Raw genomic sequence first — 24,695 nt, forward strand, 5'->3', positions numbered from 1 at the left:
TAACATACATAAAATGAGCTGTAAAGGATTTGTCTACATCGATAACACACCTGTTTTAATGGCCAAAATTAAACTGATTGAATCTTTGCGCAGCATAAAACGTACAACCCTGCGGTACAATGGTCTGAAAATTCCTTATTGGCTCTTTAGCTCCTAAGTCGATTTGACAACTAATAGTCGTTATTTTCCCACTTAAAGACATTTTCAAGCCCCATTTGTTTAAGGGGAGTTCTAAATTAGTATTATCTTTCAAATGCCATTGGAATTTAACCTTTTCATTTTTTTGGCCTGCAAAAGGGACATAGTATCTTTAAGGGGAAATCAACTTTGACACCAATCTGATGAAGGGGAAGAAACATAAATTAATTTACAATTCTGTGATTTACCATCATTCGAGAGCCTTTCCCTTTTGTTCTGCAGTATATGCGAAATACATTTCACAGAAAATTTGTCATCAGACCTAGCTCTGAATACATAGTTTGACACATATTCACACATATATTCACATTTAATCGAATTATTCTCATGCTTGTAAATTTGTTGTAGTTTAATATGTCAACATTTAATGAGAACCTGGGTTGTTGATACTGAGGCAAAAAGCGCCAGCTCCCCTCCCCTTCCTAAATATTCCTGTACGCTTATGACTAAAACCATCTTAGAAAGCATATCGTTAATGTACTTCGGTAGACTTAACATAGGAAATATTAAAATTCTAAAGTTTTGCGTACAATCTTTCTTTTAATTAAAGATCTCACACACGGATCTGCGATGGGCCTTACAAGTGACATCGTTCCAGTTATTAGTCACACTGAAAAAACTCTTCAGAAGACAGCTGTCGGATCGATAATCTTCGTTTGGTTCCGTACTGGCCCAGTCTAAAGACAAACACACAAACAAACAAATAACTATATGAATAGATACAAAAATGAATAAATCAATAAAAAAACAAAAGATTTTTAAGTCGTCACGAATAATTAAGGTTACTAAGTCCAAGCTACTTTGTCCCATACGATACCGAACACATCTAAGATGTCATTGTATCGGATGACTGTATCATACCGATAGCCTACTAAAGTTTGAATCAGACGAAACATCAGATACAATCATATTTTTATGTTATATGTTATAAGTTATATTCACAACTCCATAATATGATTCTAATTAAGTTCTATCATCAAAAAAGTAGTACCATATGAAAGAAGACAACAGAAACCTCCATATTTGATAAACAAGATGTTGCCGGGTTGTCGCGTTTCGTTCTAACAAACAAAAATACCCTTGCAGGTTTTAAACAAATGTGAAAATAGGAACATTTATTCCTGACCCTCAGACGTGAACCAAACCTTTAAGGTAGCCCTCCTGTCATCTCTGTTTTATCTTAGGGCAATGGTGCTTTCGTTAGATGTAACATGTTGCGTGATATAGTAGTAGAATAGCGAGTTACAATGTCACGGGGATTTCTCCACACTCCATATTATACACATTGTGCGCTAGGAATAAAGCTTTGGAGGTAAGATTTCAAAAATCCAAACTGTCTTTAAACAGAGCTATAAATAAATAACATATATTCTTCGACAGGTGTCAATAATGATATGATTTCATGGCATTTATTTATGTTCGTTTCTTTCTATGTGTTCTTTCTGTGTTTTCGGGTGTGGCTCTTTTCTACTCTCATTGTTCTCAGTAGGGCACATGTAAATGTCGCAGCTGCAATCATAACTTAATTATAGATAATTAAACAAATGCATAAATGAATGAATGAACGTATAAATAAAATGATAAATCAGTAGATAAATAAATGAATAATTTGATGAATGAACAAAACAATATTTTGAACAATTACTTAGTTAATGTATTACTTGAACCATGGACCTATTACGGATGGATATTCATCGTCTTCTTAACGAATTCATTGTGATTGTCTCCGTCAATGTCGTCTCAATAACATTCCGTGCATATTTCTTCACTTTGATCTCATGATGTTCACCGCCAAAAAGCCGGGACAGAATCAAGATAGTGATTTTACACATGTTAATCTACATGCGCAGAAGATAATAACTCGCCTAAATCATGGAAAATAGATGTGCAGTTCTGGCTTATAATCGGAAATTGTTGTTCCGTGTACTGTACATGTATTTTATTTTGAAAAACATGTTAATATTACCAGATAGAGGTTATTTTTGGATTTTTTGGTTGTGATTTAAAATCCCGTTTCCCCCTATTTCCTCATAATATTCCAGAGATACAACGCACAGGGCTCATACAGACCATGGCCTTCTGATTGTTTTATAAGGTCATAGGTGTGTGCGAAATTTTGCGAATCAGTAATAATACATTTGATATTACCAAAATCGTCTGCTTTTCAACTTTGCTGCTCCCCATTGGGGATGCTTTCATTTAAGACACACTCTTACAGAGCACACCATCCAAACATAACCCAAGCGAGGGAAACTGCTCCTTTGTCAATGACCGAAAATGCTTACGCAGTCGTTATTGTTAAAACAGCTGAATGTTCTCATTAAGATGCACATAATCAGAAGGCGGCGACTATCATTGGATCAAAGAAAGAATCACGTTGAATGTCCATCCGTAATAGGCAGGGGCGTAAATCCGTACCGAGGAGTGGGGGGGGGGGGGATGATCGGCGATAGCCATCACATACTAGCACGAGTACACGCCCACACTAATTTACGCAAGCGCGCGCGATTGCGCATGCACAAACACACAACACACACACACACACACACACGCGCGCGCGCTCGCACACACGTACACACACACACACACACACAAACGAACAAACAACAAACACACACATACCCAAACACATGTACATAAATTTATACATTCATACATACATGCATGCACATGCCAAATTTGACAACCATAAAGTAAAGGAATTGGACATATTTCGAAATACTGATCTGACAGCTGCAAACTGTAGTGTTTTATTATAATGAACTCCGAAATAAGACGACACACTTTCAAGTAGTAACATAAAGATTGAGTATTTCGTCAGGAAGATGCGAACTCTTTATTTTGAGTCCCATCACTAAGAAAAATATGTATAATGGTCAGGGCGTCGCTAGAGTTGGGGGGGGGGGTGTAGAGGCCAACGATTACCGACAAAACTAGCCCCCAATTACCGACAAATTAAATGTCCCAATATTCACAAATTTAACCCTATATACCAGGGGGCCGAAGGCTAAATTGTTTTCCCTACGGATTATCTATAGTACTTACGTATGAGCAAATGGTCATTTTCCTCGACGACATAAATATAGGAATTATTTCGTCCACTTAGTCAGCATCATAGCTATATATTTTAATGCAGGCGCGGAGCTAGGACCTCATTTTAGGGAGGGGCTGTAGTGAGCAGGCGAATCACTCAAAGAGCGCGCAAAGCGCGATCATAAGGGGGGGTGTGGGTGATAGGTCTACCGCGCGAAGCGCGAAAGCTTAGATGTTTCCTTAAATTATGAGGAAACGAAGACGATTTATTGTACCGTTCTCGACCCTTCATCTATGTATGAATTCAGTTTCTCCCTCTCTCTCCCGCGCGAAGCGCGGAAGTTTGACATTTCATTAAATTATTGGAGAAAGTAGACGATTTGTTAAACCGTGCTCGACTCTTAATCTTTGCCTTGACGTTTCCTTAAATTATTAGAGAAAGCAGACGATTTGGTGTACTGTTCTCGACCCTTAATTCTCGTCTGAATTCAGTTTCCCCTTCCCGCACGAAGCGCAAAAAGTTTTGACGTTTCATTAAATTATTAAAGAAAGCAGACGATTCGTTGCACCGTTTTCGACTTTTAATAAGCCCTATTTATCTGAATTCAGTTTCCCCCTCTCGCGCGAAGCGCGAAAGCCTTGACGTTTCCTAAAATTATTACAGAAAGCAGACGATTGGGTGTACTGTTCTCGACTCTTAATTCTCGTCTGAATTCAGTTTCCCTTTCTCGCGCGAAGCGCGAAATGCTTAGACGTTTGATTTAATCATTATAGAAAGAAGACGTTTCGTTGCACCGTTTTCGACTCGTAATAAGCCCTATTTATCTGAATTTAGTTTCCCCCTCTCGCGCGAAGCGCGGAAGCCTTGACGTTTCCTTAAATTATTAGATAAAGCAGACGATTTGGTGTACTGTTCTCGACTCTTAATCCTTGTCTGAATTTAGTTTCCCCCTTCCTGCGCGAAGCGCGAAAAGCTTAGACGTTTGATTTAATTATTATAGAAAGGAGACGATTCGTTGCACCGTTTTCACCTTTTATTAAGCCCTATTTATCTGAATTCAATTCATTCAAAATAAACAACAAATTAATTCATTCATATACCTACACAAACATCACCCCCCCCCAAACACACACACACACACACACACTCCGGGGTCGGAGGGACCGCATGCTCGTTTCTAAAATCCCCAGGAAAAGGGTACTTTTCGCGCGACAAAATCCGGCCCGAGAATTGTAAAAAAAGGGGGTGTATTTGACTTTTCACCAGGAGATTTTTTTAAAAAGGTGTTGGTCCTGAGAAATGTAAAAAGGGGGTTATAAAATATATTGAATATTATAGAAAAATTGATCAAATCCCGGGATCAAATTCCTGAAATTCCTGCTAGCTTTGATCGACTAGAGCTCACCAGAACTTGGGGGGGGGGGGGTACATTTAGCAGTGTTCCGGATTTTTTTTTTTTTTTTTTTTTTTTTTTTGGGGGGGGGGGGTCTCCAAGGCAGGAAAAGCCAGCGAAAAGCCGGCGAAAGGGGATTCAGAAATGTTAGCAGTCCTGAGATAGGGGGAGGGGGTGCTTTCAAAGGGAGGGAACGAGCATACGCGTACCCTAAATAACACTGAGTGGGGGGGGGGGAGCTGGGCATCTACTGTACATGATTGCACTTTTTAAGCGGCGCTATGTCTGGGCTATAATAATACCTTGCAAAATAACGAAAAATTATTCTGAAGTTTATGAAGTGCTTGTTCGCGCACGTCGCGCAACTACTCTTAATGATCGTGGCATGCTGTATACGTGTAGGCTATACAGTTATACCAGGGACATGCTATACATACATTAAAAAAAAAACTAATTTCTCATGCATTATGCTGAAATTGAAACAATCACTTTTTTTTTCTTCTTCTCTCTTCCTCTTTTTTCTTTTTTTTTATAATCTCAGGGGGATATTTGTACAGGCCATCCCCCTCCTTCAAGCGAGGGAGGATGCATCCCCCCACCCCCCGGATTTACGCCCCTGGTAATAGGTCCATGCTTGAACATATAACTATACTTGGTCTGCACAATACTTACTCCAGTAGCTGTTGTTGGGATAGCTAAATGACTCTGACCACCTTGCACCGGTTGCAGGACAGTACCAGGATGAATTTCCAGATGGTCTTTTGCATCCCAGCCAGATGGCGTATAGGCCCCAACCGTATGAACGAATAATGAAATCGTCCTCCTCTTCAGACTCGATGACCAACATGGTAGCAGCGTAAAGATCCTGGCATTTGTTGAAATGCCAGGTCCATAATTCTTTGTCCCTAATGTACTTGTAGCACTTGCAACCGAATGCATCCCAGCCTGGCGGGCACGTCCTGTTTGCGTGAGAACCTTTCATGAAGAATGAATCCAAAGAATTCACGATCAATGGCGTATCAGCACGAAGGGGCATGAAAGACACCCGATGCACGAAACAAAGCTTTATGTAAATCATGTTCTAGACAGTAGTTTTTATTTGACCCATAATGTTACCCAAGGCCTAGACATCATAAATGATGTACTTACTGCTTTTTTCATTCTCCTGCATACTCTCTGTACTACTGTCTTATTACGGGTGCGCGTTGGTTATTATTGCTGTAAAATTACATGTCTGTTATCTCTTACAATGTCTTAGTATTTAATAATCAACAATTTGTCGTTTGAATCTTTGTTAGTTTATTAATGTATGTTAAACATAAGTGCTTCGACGTCATTTATATCTTATCATATGATCCACCATAACGTTGATAGCCCGACCCCCCCCCCCCCCACTCAGAGGTCGGAATGACCGCATGCGTGTTGCCAAAATGTCCGGTAAAGGGGTACTTTTCGTGCAACAAAGTCCGGCCCGGGAATTGTAAAAAAAGGGGTGTATTTGACTTTTCACCCGGAGATTTCTTCAAAAAGGGGGTGTGTTTTTCTCTCTCATCTCTTTGGACTCCTGAGAAGTTATTCCGAATTTAGGGGGGTGCATTGAGCATTTTTCCTGATTTAGTGGGGTCTCCAAGGCAGGAAAAGCCCGCGAAAAGCCCGCGAAAGGGGGGTTCGGAAATGTTGGCAGTCCTCAGATAGGGGGTGCTTTCAAAAAGAGGGTACGAGCATATGCGTACCCTCAATAACACTTATTGGGGGGGGGGCGGGGTTGATAGGCCTACTATGTTATCTTTTATTTGCAATGAAAAAGATCAATAAAGCATGAACTAGAAAAAAGTAAATGAATAAATGACTTACACTCTTCATGGGTTGACAAGTTATCCGTTGTCGACATCGTGGTCGTATCTTCCATTCCAATGTCGATGGTGGTCAATGTCATCCCGGACTTCGTTGTCAAAGCAGGCTTTCCAGTGGTGCTTGTGTTTGACGTTATATCGACGGCTGAAAGCAAATCAATAATTTCCGCCGCGAAATGAGAAATGTGTACAATCAAATCAAACTGACTGCACTTAATATACGATATCAGTATAAAAAGTCTGTTAAAATTATTATTCCTGTTTAAAATTTTACATTTTAACGCCCTTCTGGCTCGAAGCAGAGGAACTTATTGTTTAAAAAAATATTGTTAAAATGTTTATAAATTAATTTTAAATTATTTGAAGGAACGTAGGCTGTTTGGAAAGCATCAGGTGGGATATTCTATTATATCGAACGAGTTTGTCAAACGAGCTGTCTCTTTTGATTTTAATGCTGGTTTTCTGAAAGACGTTCCATACATACAAAAAGGGGACACGTGTCAAAATCTCTTACAGTTTCATTTTTAGAGAAAGGTAATAATGTCAATGTGCTCTTTTAACGATCATTATGTCCCAAACCCTTGGTGTTAACATTGTTATTCAAGAAATTATCTCATGACTGATTGCTTGTTAAACTATGAGCAAAAACAATTACATTTGCGGAAAGAGGTTTCTCTGTTACCTGTTTCACACGTAACACCAGTAAAAACAGATGGGCAGAGGCACTTGAAACTGTCCTTAGTCTCCTCACATGAGCCCCCATTTTGGCAAGGGTTGGACAGACAATCTGAGGAAGAAAGTTTGATTTCATGTTTTGTTTTGAACACCTGTCATTCTCAAACTTTTGCTTATAGGATTACTCCGTTAAAATTCACTGTATGTAAACATAGATCTACACATACGTACCAACACACACAGAAACAAATGCACACCTAACATACACACACACGCACATACTAGTGGCTTTTCTATGCGTAGAGCATTCACTATACCTTTCGGGAAAGGACATTAAAGGAAAGCTCTCCCCAAGAAATAACATAAGTTATACTGAGAGATTTATTGTATTATTGCCCAACTAAAAACTGAAATGTTAAATCACCATTTAAAAGGGCCGAGGAGTGACCAGGGGCGTCGCTAGAACTTTTTCAGTGGTGGGGTGTAGAGGCCAACGATTACCGACAAAACTAGCCACCAATTACCGACAAAATTAAATGTCCAATATCTACAAATTTAACCCTATAAACCCGGGGCCGAAGGCTACATTATTTTTCCTATGGACTATCTATAGTACTTGCGCATGCGCAAATGGTCATTTTCCTCGACGACATAAATATATGAATTATTTCGTCGACTTAGTCAGCATCATAGCTATATTTTAATGCAGGCGCGGAAATAGGATCTTATTTTAGGGAGGGGCGGTAGAGAGCAGGCGAAACGCGCTCACTAGGCCTCCCGCGCGAAGCGCGGAAGCTTAAAGGTTACCTTAAATTATTGGGAAAAGAAGACGATTTATTGTACCGTTCTCGACTGTTAATCCTTGTCTCAATGAAGTTCCCCCCTCCCGCGCGAAGCACGAAAGCTTTGACGTTTCATTATATTATTATAAAAAGAAGACGATTTGCTGTACAGTTCTCGACTGTTAATCCTTGTCTGAATTTAGTTTCTCCCCCTCCAGGACAGCGCGGAAGCTTTGACGTTTCATTAAATTATGAGAAAAAAGTAGACAAATCAGTGTACTGTTCTCGACTCTTAATCCTTATCTGAAATCAGTTCTCCCCCTCCTGCGCGAAGCGTGGAAGTTTTGGCGTTTCATTAAATTATTAGAGAAAGTAGACGATTCGTTGAACCGTGCTCGACTCTTAATCCTTTGACATTTCATTAAATTATGAGAAAAAAGCAGACGATTCGATGTACTGTTTTCGACTCTTAATCCTTATCTGAATTCAGTTCTCCCCCTCCCACGCGAACCGCGGACGTTTTGGCGTTTCATTAAATTATTAGAGAAAGTAGACGATTCGTTGAACCGTGCTCGACTCTTAACTCTTGACGTTTCTTTCAATTATTAGAGAAATAAGACGAATTGTTGTACCGTTCTCCACTAGTCTAAATGAAGATTTCCCCTTCCGCGCGAAGCGCGGAATTTTTGGCGTTTCATCACAATATAGAGAAAGGAAGACGATTTGTCGTACCGTTTTCGACTCTTAATAAGCCCTATTTGTCTGAATTCAGTTCCGCCCTCTCGCGCGAAGCCCGGAAGCTTTGACGTTTCCTTAAATTATTAGAGAAAGAAGACGATTCGTTGTACCGTTCTCGACTCGTCTAAATTAAGTTCTCCCCTTCCGCGCAAAGCGCGGAATCTTTGGCGTTTCATCACAATATAGAGAAAGGAAAACGATTCGTCGTACCGTTGTTGACTCTTAAACCTTGTTTGAATTTAGTTTCCCCGAAAATTTTAAACCTCTGATTTCTTTAGCTGATATTATAGGAGAGTGAAACTTCGAGAAAATACAAGTATTGTAGTTGTAGTCACTCTCGAAGTCGTCACAGCGGATAAAAAGTCACAGTTCGTAGGGAAAAAACTTGTCGGCCGACCGACAATATACATCTCACCGACTTCAAACTTCTGCATTGATATTAGTACAAGAGGATCGAGCAAGAATACTTGACATATTTGACCGTGTATTTCTTGCTCCCTCGACGAGACGACCCCACCCAACAACCCCCTTCTCTCTTTTACTCCCACTCCTCTTCTCTCAGGCTCTTACCTCCCCTCTCTCTCCTCTCTTTCACCCCCGTTTCTTTTGTTTCCCTTTTACTCTTTTTTTTTTCCTTTTCTTTCTTTTCTTTTTTTCCCTTTCTTTCCTCCCCTCCCTCTTTTTCTTTTCTTTCTCTCTTTCTTTCCTTTCTTTTCCTTTCTTTCCTTTCTTTTCCTTTCTTTCTTTTATTTTCCTTTTCTTTTTTCATCTTTCCCTTTCCCTCTCTTTTTTTCCCTCCCCCTTTTCTCTTTTTTCCCAACGGCAGCGCAATTTAACCGACAAAATCCTGACAGGTGGGGGTGTCGCACCCCCCACACCCCCCCCCCCCCCTTTGGCGACGCCCCTGGGAGTGACCACTCTTTCGAAATGGTAGATTAACACTTTGAACATGCTGGATCCAACACTATAAAGGTTGAATCTAGCAGGTTAAAAGAAACAATCTGACATTTTGAAAGAGTGGTCACTCCTCGGCCCTTTTAAATTGACATTTAACATTTCAGTTTTTAGAGTGGCATTAACCTACAAGATTCTCCATCGAAGTGTTCGAAAGAGGCATAAAACAAGAAAATGTACAGTTTCTTAGCATGACATGGGCATCGCTATTTTCTTGATAACGTGACGTACTAGTGAAGTCGTGTATCTAATGAATGTATTCAACAAATTATGGATGCTTCCTTCATAGGGGTGTGTGTGGTGATGAGGTATGTCATATACCTGCTATTATCCTTTCTACTATTATTGCGCAAATCGCAAAAATATCTTGGTGCTCTTCTGGGGTGAGGGACTTGCATAAATGAAATACATTTTGTCAATTGCTATTTTTGGTATTTTTCAACAAATGAGTTACAATTATGTTCCCTTGTTATATATTTTTCACCAAATATAAATTTTACCTTCTCAGTTATGATTTTCCCTCATTGAAAAGTTAAGATTTTGTTATTGAATTAAAAAGCCTTTCAACTAAAGCTTGTTACATGCATGATACATGTACCACATCGCCTGGTACGTCATATTTTAATGAAAATAACTGCGCCCATATTATGCTGTAAGGCATATTAGATATTACATCATGCCAAGAATATCTTCATTTATATATCTCTTGTACTCGTCCATAAGGAATATTTCACATCGAAGGGCAAAAATACATCTCATTATTGATTATTCAGAATACAAACTTTTAGTCTTTGGTGTGAGATTTCCTTTAATTTGTTATGCAATGGATTTATACGTCTTCTCTTTCCTATGACTTACGTTTTGCAGCTAAAGTAATTAATTAAGGTTTGGAGAGCATTACACTAATTTTCTCTATTTTCTTTCCTTGCTTTGTGTTGAAAATCTTGCAAGGTGATGCCCATTCCCCAACGCTCTCTTCCATGTCGGCAGTGAATAAGCATGAATAAAGAAGGAAGAATTCAGAATTCATTTTACCTGGAATACGACAAACGAATATTCCCGACACATCCGAAGTGTGTGCTCGGCCTGGACAGGGTGGTATGGACATCGACCTCCGGATCAACTTTGGAATGGTTTGAATCGGTTGACCGTCGTGTGCCTCTCTAACTGGACAGTGTTCCTTGGCGACTTTCTCTCCATTTATACGCTGAAGTTTTCCTTCGCTATAAAGGGAAATTGGTTTCTCACAGGTCTGTGGGTTCGAACTGAGCGATGGTGGAATTCTTGCAACTGTGTGATGACATACGAAAGACAGACATTTCAGTATTTTCCTTACGTCAACCAAAATGTGGTGCTTCATCAGTGGAAAAACTATGTATAAGCGTGAGATAACCTATTCAGGAACTTGAAGGTTCATTTAAAGGTAAAGACCAGTTATGGTCATGCGATTGCATTGCGAAAGAAACGTTGTGGAATCGATTAGAAAAGGTTGATTATATCTAGCATATAAGTATTGATGTGTGCTGCAAGGTTCTGGAATCATCAAAGTGATAAGAAATTTGGCCCAGTCTTCGTAAAGTTACAAGCACTGTACACATAAAGATGTTTATGGGACTATACGCACACGTGCGCGACACGTGCGTTTATCTCTCACAGACCATGTATATAAACTAATTTACCAAATATATCAATTAGTAGGCGGTTTCCCGGCATTTTTTTTTATCATCATGTATTAGTCAAAACATATTCTTTCACGTGATTGGTAATAAGAGCTTCCATTTCATTTTTTAAAATTGGGTTGTTTCCAATACTGGTCTTTACCTTTAAATTTAATTTTTTTCTTCTAAAATAATTCGCAGAAATGAGAAATTTACATGCATTCAGTGATGTAGCTATACACAGAGACAGCAAATGATTTGTTTTGTCTTGTACTTTTTATAATTTGTTTGTTAATGTAATTGTTTGTTTGTGTGGTTTTTTTTCCAAATATATAGATAATTATGTTCCTCTTAGTTTCCGTTTACTATTGTTCGATTTCTGCTTTATGTTAATTCTTGCGTTTTACTCTGATGATTGCAAGACAAAAATCTTTAATAAGTTAGCTCTTTTAAACGCGATTCTCCGATTTTGTAGTACCAATCATCTTTTCAATATATAGATAAAAGTATTTTTTTTTAATGTGTTTATTTATTTATTTATTTATTTATTTATTTATTCACGTATTTATTTGTGTATGTACTATCTATTATTTATCTTATTTATTTTGGGGGTATTTATTGAGTATGATTACAGCGGCTCAGTCAGTTTCCGTTTTTCAAAATGACACGAATTAAGTATTATAGTTCCGAATCTCTGTTTTCCCCTCTTTTTTTTATATATAATTTCAATTAAGTTTTGACTTTGCATTTTAACTTCCAATGAAAATGTGTTGGATCGAGTCAGATCGTGTTCGGAATCTTTTTGTACGATTTTTGTTGTTGTGTGTGTGTGTGTTGTAACCGTTGTTTATTGCTAGATAATATATTGCTAAATATTCAGTTTCACAGAGTGTTTTTAAAATATGAAATAATGAATGTGTCAGAGGTGAGCAATGGAGTTACTTAGAGAGAAGAGGAAGGAGAACAAAGGGAAACGGAAAGAAGAGGGAGAGAATGGAAGGAATTGAGGGTGAAGATGAGAAGTGGGTGATGCTAAGAAGAGAGGAAGAGAGAGAGAGAGAGAGAGATAGAGAAGGGGAAGTGAAAGAGGATAATGGTGTTGTTGTCCACTTCCACATATACCCATTATCAGTTATACCTTGTAGAGAGACCATATAGGGTCGCATTTTTTTATATATTTGTTTTTGTAAAATGAATTTATTGATAAATATATGCTTTTGAACAAATCAAACAATCATACACAATCGATTGAAAATGTGTTGGATCCAGTCAGATCGTGTTCGGATTCTTTTAGTACGAATGATGTTTTCATATTTTGTTTCGTTGTCAAGGAGTCTTCTTTAGGCTGGTAGCACGGTTTGGCAACAATTAGTCATGTGTTAGATACTGCTAATACCAATCATGTTAAAACGTTATATGAATGGATACCAAACAATAGACCAGTTCACGGTTAGCACATTACAGCAATGATGACCCCGAATATCCACAGATCTTCAAAACATTTTAAAATAATCACTCCTACAGCGATGGAGGTGCTATATAAATAGCATTTATTTCCCCTTTTCAAAGAATACTTCCACCTGTGTATCATGAGCGCACGAATAATGATTACATAACTTTCATGAGCACGTATCCAGTATTTCGTCTCGGTGTATTTCAAAATTTGTTCTGCAATGACCTTTATCTTCTCATGCTCAGACTGCAACCGTGAACTGGCATATTAACAAACAGATGAGATTTAGTGATAAAAAGGAAATTAGACATCTCCCTAAAATAACCATGCTTATACTGGAGTCTCGAGTAAACTAAAGGAATACATAATGAAGTTATAGAAAGATGAGAGGATAGTAAACAAATTTACGTATAAAATGTGAAGAGTACTAATTTCATTACAGCCTCGAGAAAAAAGAAAGACAAATTGATGTCAGTGTTTGATTTACATGAAATCTGGAGTATGTGTTACTACACTGCATTTTTAATCATTTCTCTCCAGCGGCGTAGCGAGGGGGAATGTACCTTCCCCCTCCCCTCGAATGACGAAGGAAAAAATGAAAAGAATTATTCAAAAATAGAAATAATAAGAGAGAGAATATGGAAAGGATTATAAACAAACACAAAAGAACAGTTTCAATACCCTACAATACACTTCTTAGTTGAGGGGTGTCAGTAAACATACACTTTAAAAAATGAAGTGCTAAATCACGGGTGCTTGGTACAAATTTGCACCACACGTGCCAAGTGTAGCCCTTGACGTGCATGCAGCGTTTGGGGAGCGATGACGAGCAGAAAAATGAGTGCTGGAAACACGTGCTATTCGAGAAATTGCACCCGAAGTGTGACCCTGCCTGTTTTAGCACTTGAAGAGACACCGGTAGCGCTGGCGCTCCATGCGCAGGCGCACCAGCGTTCCAGGTGCTAAGGCAGTGCTTCACACAAAAGAAATTCAAAGTAATTTAAAATTCAAATGAGATAGGTTGCCACTCGGCTATAAAAGAGCGGGGATCTGAGAAGGTATTCATCTTTTTGGAGAATATAAGGTGGAAGGATATTGTGTACTATTATATGTACAAAGAAAGTGTATTGAATGTGTGTGTATATTCCAGGTGCTAAAACAGTGCTTCACACAAAATAAATTCAGAGTAATTTAAAATTCAAATGAGATAGGTCGCCACTCGCCTATAAAAGAGCGGGGATCGGAGAAGGTATTCTTTTCATTGCCTAATACTTCTGGTTGTGCATGATGATACCATTTCAAACATTCTACATGGCGGCGCCAGCAAGATGAGATCAGAAAGCTGGAGGAGAATGCCACAAACAACTTCTTCTATTTATATTACGGTGGATGACACGTTGGTACTTGGTGCGTGATATAGTGGAGGGAACTAAAATTCATGCGCCATTACATCTACAATAAGTATCAATAAAAACAGGTTTATTGATCTGTTAATGGATTTTCAATCCATGAGATGTGAGTAAGGGATATGTAAAGATTGTAATATTAATTCATATATTTACCGGTTACCATCACAACAGTTGATATCCAAAGTCGATTAAAAAGCTTCATTCTCGGTTGTATCTGCAGAGTTATTGAAGCAAAGAAAAGGGCACGCACGTCAGTTCGACAAATAGGCATATACATGTAAAATTACTCAATGTAGTAGTAGGTGGGGCTATATTTCTTTCCTGATCCATTGCAGGGAAGTCAGTTTACCTGCGTTTAAACTCTTTTAGAAGAAAGCGCCCCTTGAGCAGAGAAATCAAGAGAAATTTTGAACACAAGTTTCTTCCTTATTCAAAAAGCGTGCCTCCATAGATACTTGAACATAGTTTGGCAGGAAAAGTGGGGGCTCTAATCGGATGCAAAACATTTGAAAAATGGGCCTTGCCCCAATTTTCGATGCCATGTGTCGAAAGAGGGAGGGAGGGGTGCCGTCTCCCCCTTTAAAGCCCACTTCGAAATGCTGATTTGAATACACTTAAAGGGGTCTCTCAAATGTACATCATGCCCTTGTTTGTGTGGAAGGGGGAGAAGAGGGAGAAGGCGACGTAGTTTTTCTTTCCCGTCACTTCTTAATTTGCAGATTTTGCTTCTGATTTTGATATGACATTATTGAAAGATCAGTAACACAAAAGATTTGCTAGCGAGCATAGCAAGCAAGCAAATTTTCCCCACATCATGTTTGGAGAATTTTCATGACAAGTTCAATATTTAAAATGCACTTGACTTTTATTCATTTGTATTTTTTTGAGGATATTTGGAAGTGATTTAAATTGATTACATTCGCACTGCGTTCAGATTTTCTTTATAATTGGCATTGCCCCTTCAAATACGCTAATTACAAAAAACATAATTTGCAGACGACTGGCCCTTTATTTCTAGACATCATGACAATTTGTTTGAGACCATTCACACTTTAAATATTTGCTTTCTCAAACACCTAAAGATAAAGTTGAATTCTGGTATCATGTACAATCATACAGGACGTCCATGCAACAAAGGATACCCAGGTTTACGGGTATAATTTCAAATAATTCTTTGATTAATACATAATTATATAGATACGATTGGAAATATAAATTTATCTTTGTTGTCATGTTTATACAAAATATGAAGGAATTATCAAGACTTCACGCATGACTAATTTCAGACAACCCAAAGTGACAGTGTCACAACTCAATTGTCAAAAATAATTGGATGTTTGTTACGTTTGGGTCATTATGCTTTGGAAATGATGTGGAATAAATAATCGTTAAACATACCCATCATTCAAAAGCTCTTATTCTCTTTATTCATGTGAAACCATAAACGCAATGAAACGATTATTCATGAGTGAGCAGGTATCATTATTTGCCAATGGTTATGCACATGCCATCTTCTTTTAGGGGGAAAATGAGGCAGTTGAACAAATGCCATTTTGCCATATCCATTACAAATTGTGTCTGCTCGGTCCCAGTATGACTCCTCCATCGTAAAAATGGTGCCATGCGGAAGATGATATAATGAGGTTTTAAATGAAGTGTATACCCTATGATGAATATTTCCATATCCTTTCTTTCCTTAACTCTTATCATGCCACAGGGCTAATCCCCATTGTGCCAAGCCCCAAATCCCCCCGCGCCAAGTTTATTTTGAGATAATCTGATTAACGCAATGGTTTTATGAACAATAACTGCTATAACCAGTGCGTGCTTGCACACACAAGGCATTAAAGCAATCGCTATCTTGCTTTTACAAAGCACTATAACGCGGTAGCGTGCGTGCAGCCTTATGACAGGCTATGAGTTAAAAAGGTAGACAGAACCGAACGTATACAGTGCGTCCCAGAAAAAACGAAACCGAGAAGTATCGATGTTTTATCATAACTTAATCACAACCATACTTAATGAATGATACATATTTGGAAAGCTTAGAGTCTCTTCTTTCAGTTGATGCTACGCAGATGGTGCATATTTCACACATGAGTGATTAAAAGCAATTTGAAAGAAGGAAACCAAAAAGACATTTGGCGGGCTGTATCTGAATTTCGAAGAAAAATTCACATTTCTAGAAAGTTGAGTTTCTGCCCTTTCATATGACACCTCAATCAGGAAAAATGAGCGAGGAATAACAAAGTTCTGTTTGTTTAAAGTAGCCCTTACATTTTCATAATTTTAACAAACGAATTTGTTTTCACTGGGTGCCTGCCGTAGCAAAAAGCAGATTTGACAAAAGACTTAACTCCGTTTGGTTGACAATCAGCCATGCATGAAGACTCTCGTCTACGGCTGATTGTCAACGAAACGGAGTTAAGTCTTCTGTTAATTTCGTTTATTGATATGGCAGGCAGCCAGTGAAAACGAATTCGTTTAATACGGAAATGCAAGCACTACTTTAAACAAACAGAACTTTGTCATTCCTCGCTCATTTTTCCTGATTGAGGTGTCATATGAAAGGGCAGAAACTCAACTTTCTAGAAATGTGAATTTTACTTCGAAATTTAGATACCGCCCGCCAAATGTCTTTTTGGTTTCCTTCCTTCAAATTGCTTTTAATCACTTATGCGTGAAATATGCATCATCTGAGTAGCATCACATGAAAGACGAGACTCTAAGCTTTCCAAATATGTATCATTCATTAATTATAGTTGTGATTAAGTTATGATAGAACATCGATACTTCTCGGTTTCGTTTTTTCTGGGACGCACTGTATAGTAGTCATTCTCATATTTTGGCAATTGGATTTCTGACACTTCTACTTCAGACTGTCTGAAATCGGTTATGCCAAACTTCTTGATCATGCTTGTGGTGTCATATGAAAAAAGAAAAACGTGTTTTCCAATTATTTGCTAATTATTAAAAAAGGATTTGGAATTCTTGAGTACTTTTAGCAACAAACTTGGGATTCCTTTTTCCAGGGACACTCAGTAGTGTAAAATAAGCCCAACATTAAAGCAATATGAAAAAGCTGCAGATATAATTATGCTTCGGTGTATTGTGTGAGGTTTTGAAATCAAAACATGACAAATAATTGACTAATCTAGTGAAATAATCTAGTGAAAGTCATGTGCACTGCGCACAGAGATGTGTGTTTGCATTGCACACGTGTATAAGCGTTAAATATTGGTCCCATCTTTTCAGCTATTTCATACATATTTCGAATATAAGGCTAAGCGACGAAGAGCAATTCTTTTCAGGGAACATTTAATATGATATTGTTCAAAACTGACATTTACAAAATGAGAGATGTCACCCATTATCTATACCTGAACGATCCCTCCTCTTGGCTGAAGGTTTTCATTTCATAAATCCTTTGCTTGTAGGACTATATCACATTGAGGGTGTTTAAAGTTCTTATAGTAAACAATATGTCATGTAGGTATAATTCATATCCGAGACAACTACAGCGACCAAGCTTAAAACATTCAACCTTTTTTATTATAAAATATTGAAACATTGCATCTTAGAGTCCGCTCAGTTACTTTGATATTTAAAGCTCTGGCGATTTTTAAATAGGCTGTTTACACGTCATACCAGATAACAAAGATTCGCATCACTAAAATCTTTTACTTCTAAAATTGTTGTTTTGTTTTGTAGGGGATGGCACTTTTTACAATTTAAAAAAAAATCACAAATGAATATTTCTAAGCACAATTATATTATGGAATAACAGTGTATTCCTATATACTTGCCATAGTATTTTAAAGAAAATAGCTAAATCCGCAAGTTCAATGGGAAATAATTAAACGTAGGAAGATCCGTATCTTGCGATTTTTTGTCCCGAATTTGTTACCAGAAACAAATATTTCTAAGCACAATTTTATCATGGAATAGCAGTGTAGACCTACTTACTATGATGCAGCCTGCTTCAAACGTGAATGTTGAATTGTATCCTACAGAACTATAACGACGTACTCATGGAGAATAGCATCAAACCTCTGCACTCAATATTCAGTTCCCGTCTGATATAATGCTTTGGTTGAAGTATGTTGAACGACACCGTGACGTGTGCAAATGTTACGAGCGCTATGTTTATGTTCTGTTTTGTTTGGATTTTGTTTTGTTTTTCTTTTTCTTGTTAAGATTGTACTTTGCCATTTCATTGTGTCTAACGCACACCCTAGATATGTACCGTTAATGGTAATAACAATAATAATGATAGTAAAAATAATAACAATATTGATAATAATGATAATAATCATTGTGATCTTCTCCTTCCCTAACTCATACAGCCCCCCCCCCCCCCCTCTCTCTCTCTCTCTCCCCCCTCTCTCAACTTTCTTCATCATCTATACTCATCTCACTCTCCTCTACTCTCTCCTTCCTATCTCTAAAGAGTTTCTCTTTATCTCTCTCTCTCTCTCTTTCTCTCCAACTCCCCCGCACTCCGGGTATGTGTATGTGCGTGGGTGCGTGTGTGTGTGAGAGAGAGAGAGAGAGAGAGAGAAGAGAGAGAGAGAGAGAGAGAGAGAGAGAAAGATACGTAAAAAGCTATCATGGTAAACGAGAGAACAGGTTTTTTTGCTAGTGTTCAATGGACAACACGAAGGCCACGAACACGTATGAATAGGTTTTTAAAAAAAAAAGAGAAAGAAAACAAATGTTGTCCTGCATTGGATCATTTTCAAGCACCAGAAATGCAAAGGTTTCGCTATGATTTTTAAATTAACATTGACGCGTTCATGTATTTTCAAATCATGTTGGCAAAGTATCGAGGCAGAAAATAAATCTTTTGCATGATATATCCTCAACGATATCTTTCGCTACTTGGAAAGCGGATTTCTTGAACAGATCATCGAAACTTCTATTCGTTTGTTTCCTTCTCTTTGTTGAAAAGACATGCAAAACAAATGGTATGGTCTGTGAAACATAATACACTTTGTCAGGCGCGGATCCAGGATTTCTTAGGGGGGGGGGGCCCAAATTTGAAATTATGCAAGTCAAATATTGGGACGTAATAGTGACCATCATTGACGTAACAGAGAGGGGTTCAGGGAGGGGTGATTTACCCCTCCCTTCTCCGCAAAGTGCCGAAGCTCGGACGTTTCATTAAATTATTAGAGAAAGAAGACGATTAGTTGTACCGTTCTCGAAAATAAGCCTCGTCTGAATTCAGTTTCCCCGCTCCCGCAAGCTTTTACGTTTCATTAAATCATTAGAGAAAGAAGAACGATTCGTATTACCATTCTCGACTCTTAAACCTTGTCTAAATTCAGTTCCCCAACCTCCTGCGCGAAGCGCAGAAGCTTTGACATTTCATTGAATTATTAGAGAAACAAGACGATTCGTTGTACCGTTCTCGAAAATAATCCTCGTCTGAATTCAGATTATCCCCCGTCCCGCGCAAAGCGCGGAAGCATTTAGGTTTAGTTAAATCATTAGAGAAAGAAGAAGATTTGTTCTACTGTTCTCGACTCTTAATCCTCGTTTGAATTCAGTCTCCCCTCCCGCGCAAAGCGCGGAAGCTTTTACGTTTCATTTATTCATTACAGAAAGAAGAACGATTCGTATTACCATTCTCGACTCTTAAACCTTGTCTAAATTCAGTTCCCCAACCTCCTGCGCGAAGCGCAGAAGCTTTGACGTTTCATTGAATTATTAGAGAAACGAGACGATTCGTTGTACCGTTCTCGAAAATAATTCTCGTCTGAATTCAGTTCCCCCCTACCGCACATAGCGCGGAAGCTTTGACGTTTCATTAAATTATTAGAGAAAGAAGACGATTCATTGTACCGTTCTCGAAAATAATCCTCGTCTGAATTCAGTTTACCCCCCCCCCCTCCCGCGCGAAGCGCGGAAGCTTTTAGGTTTCAATAAATCATTAGAGAAAGAAGACGATTCGTATTGCCATTCTCGACTCTTAATCCTTGTCTGAATCCAGTTACCCCCCACACCTCCTGCGCGAAGCGAGGAAGCTTTGACGTTTCATTAAATTATTAGAGAAAGAAGACGATTCATTGTACCATTCTCGATTCTTAATCCTTGTCTGAATTTCAAGAAGACGATTCATTGTACCATTCTCGATTCTTAATCCTTGTCTGAATTTCAAAAACGTTTTTTGTCTGCTCCATTTTTTTCCTACGTCCTCTTCCTTTTCTCTCCTCTCTTTTTTGGCCGGCGTTTTTTTGTTTGGGGGCGCCCCCACCGCCCCTATGGCTACGCGCCTGCGGTCAGATGAACATATTTTGATATCTTGTCCGCCCCCCGGAAACTCAGGGGTTTAAGGCAATAAATTACGGTCAGATGAGCATTCAGGGGCCCGCCTTAGGGCCCCTGGTGGGGTCAAGGGTGCGGAAACCCCGGAATCTCAGGGGTTTTAGGCATTTGATTACGGTCAGATGAACATATTTTTATACTTTTTTTGTGACACTGGCAGGACACTGATTGGCGTGAGGTCCAGCGGGCGGAGCCCTCAGAAGCTCAGTTTTTAGGTTTTAGGCATTAAATCGCCGTCAGATTAGCATCCAGGGGTCCGCCTTAGGGTCTTAGGCGGGGTCCAGGGGACAGAGTTTGAGGCTCCTTATCCTCGCCGTTCTGCGGGCCCTGACATGACGGCATCTCAAGAAGCCTATTTCTTGCCTGGCTGTAAATTTAGGAATTTGTCATTTTACAACAAACGCATAAAAAAGTATAATTTACTAATAAATGAGGAAAAATCTTTTCAGCATCATGTGTAAACCACCGTTTTGGAATTAGAAATAAACCACGTTTAAATTGTATTTTCCCCGAGCCCCCTCCCCGATCAGTACGCGAGTGCCCCCCCCCCCCTGATCTCCACTGATTTCTGTTTGCGGAAAAATCGCAACTGATCTCGATCCCCTTACATTATCTTTTTTTTCTTTCCCTTTCTCTCCTCTTTCCCTTTCTCTTCCCTTTCTTCTCTCTCTTTTAGGTTTGCTGGGGGGGGGGGAGGGGGGAGCACATTTTGTTCTTTTTTTGGGGCCCGGAAATTGGAAAAATTACGTCGTCAGATATTTCGTTCTGTGGCTTGGTGGGGAGGAAAAAAAAAAAAGATTTTCCTTTTTTTTTCTTTCCCCCTTCCCCCCTTTTTCCTTCTTTTTTTCCCAGGGGGGGGGGGGGGGGCCTCTGCCCCCCTGGATCCGCCACTGCACTTTGTATAATCTTCGTCTTGTCGTTGTTTATGTCCATATAATATTGAAATAATAAAGGGCATTAGCGGAATTGGAAGAAGATAAGGACAACCAAAGCGAATAGTATTATCATCATGTAACTTCTAAGATAAAAAAAAAAAAAATCAATTTTTTGTTTCCTTGAAGCAAGCTCCATTGAAGTAGACAAAATATAGTAACTCTTCGATATACTGTACAATATTTACACCTTTATGATCTACATTGCTGCAGCAAAACCATGTAGAAAATACTTTTCGAGTGTGATCTGTATGCTTAGCTAAATAGGTGACAATAATATTTATCAGTTGGTGTGTATCGATCAGTGTGTGAATATTATACTGCAAGTTCTGTCTGGATATTGATTGTTCCGAATTAGTTTTGTGTGAAAACGACGGTCTAACATAGTGTAGGATTCCCCAAATCAAAGAGTTTCATAGGCGTAAGTGAATTGTGATGATGTGTACAGCAAATGTGTAAAGGATAGCATAACTGCATTAGAACAGTCTGTTATCCTTAATACTACCTTGGTCCGGTTTAAGTTGGTTTGATGGTGATGATTTCTTTTACCGGACTGCTAAGGAAACAAGTGTTTGCTTGTAAGTATTACCACCCAGGGAACGCTACGGCTTTAAGTCATCGCAAAGGATTTCAGTGACGGGGATTATTGACTTACCAAAAGGGCACTAGCACCCATATTGGTTACGAACCCGGGACCTCCCGGTTACAAGACTGCTCTACCATTGAGCCATCGTTTACTATACCGTGGATTGTAATATACCACATTACATTGTCATATTTGAGCTGTTGAAATGTTGAAGTGAGATGAAACTTCCAGCAAATTGACTATAAACACTTACGGTTATAAATAATTTTTCATATGATTAAATTTCTGAAGATTACAAAATGGCCTGCAATGCTTTGTTGAAATACTTTTAAATGTATGTCCGCTAATGAATACCCGTGCCTTGCAGCCTGGTTAATTGTATCCCTAATGAATAAACCATTGCGCATTAAGTGTTTTTTTTATTTGTCATGATCTTGCATAGGCCACATAGAACCAATGTGATTGAAGAAGATAGCTGTCGAAAATAGTTTATATCAAGTGATGCAAAGGACAAAATGTAATTTTTAATCCTGTTTGTTCTTTCTTGGAATCTGGAATCTAGAATGGTGTGACATGCTGGATGCTGGATACCCGACAAGCACTTCTGAACTCCTGTCCATGGCAACGTTAAATGGATGGCAACTTGATGACTAGAGAATAACCCTTCTAATATCTAATATCACGGAGGAAAACATCCTAGCTCTCTACTAGACACAGGATTCCATTGTTGGTCCAAATGCTGCAAAGTTATCAATTTCCCCCGAGTAGTAGTAGTAGTAGCTGTCTGTCGCGAAGCGACAATGACCGCCTTCATTTTCACTTTACAGCTGTTCTCCATACAGCTCGCTGGCCTGCAGCAGTTGTCCAAGTCTTGATTTCAATTTGCCTCCGCTTAAGGTTCCTCTTAATCGTGTCCTTGTAGCGAAGCCGTGGACGACCAATCCCTCTTTCGCCAGCGGGTAGTTGCGAGAATAATACTTGCTTTGGTAACCTCTCAGATGGCATCCTGATGACATGGCCTGCCCATCGTAGGTTCTTCCTGATGAGCAGGTTCCCCAAGTAACACGTCGGTATCAAAACTGTAAGAAATATCATCACCGAAGACTATCTCCGTGATTCTATGGTGAGGCGTCTTTGGCATCATCCAATGGAAGGCACCAGAAGAGTCTGGGAAAACGTTTGCAACATTCGAGATATACCTCAGACCAGACCTCAGCTGCAAATTTACTACATATAATGCAGAAAATAAAACAAATATGGCTACACCCTCGATATGTACTGTGTCTAGATACGCAGTGGTTATGGTAATATTGCAGTATATGTATTCTTATCCATCCTGGAGCGGCAATTTGTTTTTCTTAGTTGAGTTTGTTTGGTCATTTTTCCTCGTAAAGCGACTATACCAAGTTGAACTTAAGGAACCTATAAATATTATTCGAGATTTGAAAGGTAGGTTACGAAACGAATGTGATAGTCATCGGCAAACTAAACTGAAACTCTATCAGACGGATGCGAGACTCTGTGAAAATAGAGCTTTAGTCAACAAAAAACAAGAAGAAATGTCTAAACTGAAGATCAAGGCCCAAAGGGAACTTTCCGAAAAGGAGACTGAAATACGAAAAACAAACAGGAAAATCTCAGAAACCGAGAAAGAATTGGAGATTTTAGGGTCCGAATTGAACAAGTCGAAATATGTAGAGAGTCGACAGGCGCAGATGAACTCGGAAACCTACGGTAAAATCGCTATAATCACTGCGACGCAAAAGAGACTCGACGTTAAGACCCAAATATCCTTTAACAAACTTCGAGTCAAACTTTCCGAAAAAGAGACTGAAATAACACATATAAATAGGACACTCTCAGAAACCCAGAATGAACTGGAGAAATTGCGGACTGAATGGGTCAGATCAAAAGATGTAGAGAGGCAACTGGTGCAGACGAACGTCGAACTCAACGATAGTATCGATATAATCACTGAGGAGCATAAGAGACTCGACGTTGAGACCGAAATATCCTTCAACAACCTTCGAGTCGAACTTTCTGAAAAGGAGACTGAAATAACGAATACAAATAGGTCACTCTCAGAAACACAGGAAGAGTTAGAGAAATTGAGTACCGAATTTGCCAAGTCGAAAGATGCAGAGAGTCGACTGAAGCAGATGAACAATAGAATCCATGCGACGCAGAAGAGACTCGACATTGAGAACCAAACATCGCTTAGCAATCTTCGAGTCGAACTTTCCGAAAAAGAGACTGAAATAACAAATATAAATAGGACACTCTCAGAAACCCAGAACGAAGCAGAGATATTGCGGACCGAAAGGGTCATTTTGGAAGATGCACAGAGTCAACTGGAACAGATGAATGCAGAACTCAACGATAGAATCGCTAGTATCACTGCGACGCAGAAGAGACTCGACATTGAGAACCAAATATCACTTAACAAACTTGGACTCGAACTTTACGAAAAGCAGAATGAAATAATGAATATAAACAGGACACTCTCAGAAACCCAGAACGAAGCAGAGATATTGCGGACCGAAAGGGTCAAGTCGAAAGATGCAGAGATTCAACTGGCGAAGATGATCTCAGAACTCCACGTTAGAATCTGTAGAATTACTGTGACGCAGAAGAGACTCGACGTCGAGACTGCAGCAAATCTCTCAGCAACGGAAACAAAACTTGGTAAGACCGAAGCTG

At 39.0% G+C, this 24,695-nt stretch overlaps 1 protein-coding gene across 1 annotated transcript; it reads right to left on the bottom strand.

The window, feature by feature from the left end:
• Positions 1–230: 230 nt before the first annotated feature.
• Positions 231–18,161, bottom strand: LOC105446506 (neurogenic locus notch homolog protein 1-like). Its single transcript, XM_030988214.1, has 7 exons — positions 18,114–18,161; positions 14,301–14,361; positions 10,663–10,917; positions 7,161–7,265; positions 6,480–6,623; positions 5,298–5,600; positions 231–875 (listed from the first exon to the last, which is right to left on the bottom strand). The coding sequence occupies exons 2-7, from the start codon at positions 14,347–14,349 to the stop codon at positions 739–741; spliced, it is 993 nt and encodes a 330-aa protein (XP_030844074.1). The 5' UTR covers positions 14,350–14,361; positions 18,114–18,161; the 3' UTR covers positions 231–738.
• Between the last annotated feature and the right edge of the window lie 6,534 nt (positions 18,162–24,695).

This window comes from Strongylocentrotus purpuratus, unplaced genomic scaffold (genome assembly GCF_000002235.5).
Source record: "Strongylocentrotus purpuratus isolate Spur 01 unplaced genomic scaffold, Spur_5.0 spur5_scaffold_17, whole genome shotgun sequence".
Classification (NCBI taxonomy): domain Eukaryota; kingdom Metazoa; phylum Echinodermata; class Echinoidea; order Camarodonta; family Strongylocentrotidae; genus Strongylocentrotus; species Strongylocentrotus purpuratus.

Excerpts from the sequence above, each read along its gene's own strand:
- LOC105446506 (XM_030988214.1), bottom strand. The coding sequence starts at position 14,349 with ATGAAGCTTTTTAATCGACTTTGGATATCAACTGTTGTGATGGTAACC. Across the intron at positions 10,918-14,300 it reads AACTGTTGTGATGGTAACCG|TTGCAAGAATTCCACCATCG; the intron begins GTAAATATATGA and ends GTCATCACACAG. Across the intron at positions 876-5,297 it reads TCCCAACAACAGCTACTGGA|ACTGGGCCAGTACGGAACCA; the intron begins GTAAGTATTGTG and ends GTTTGTCTTTAG.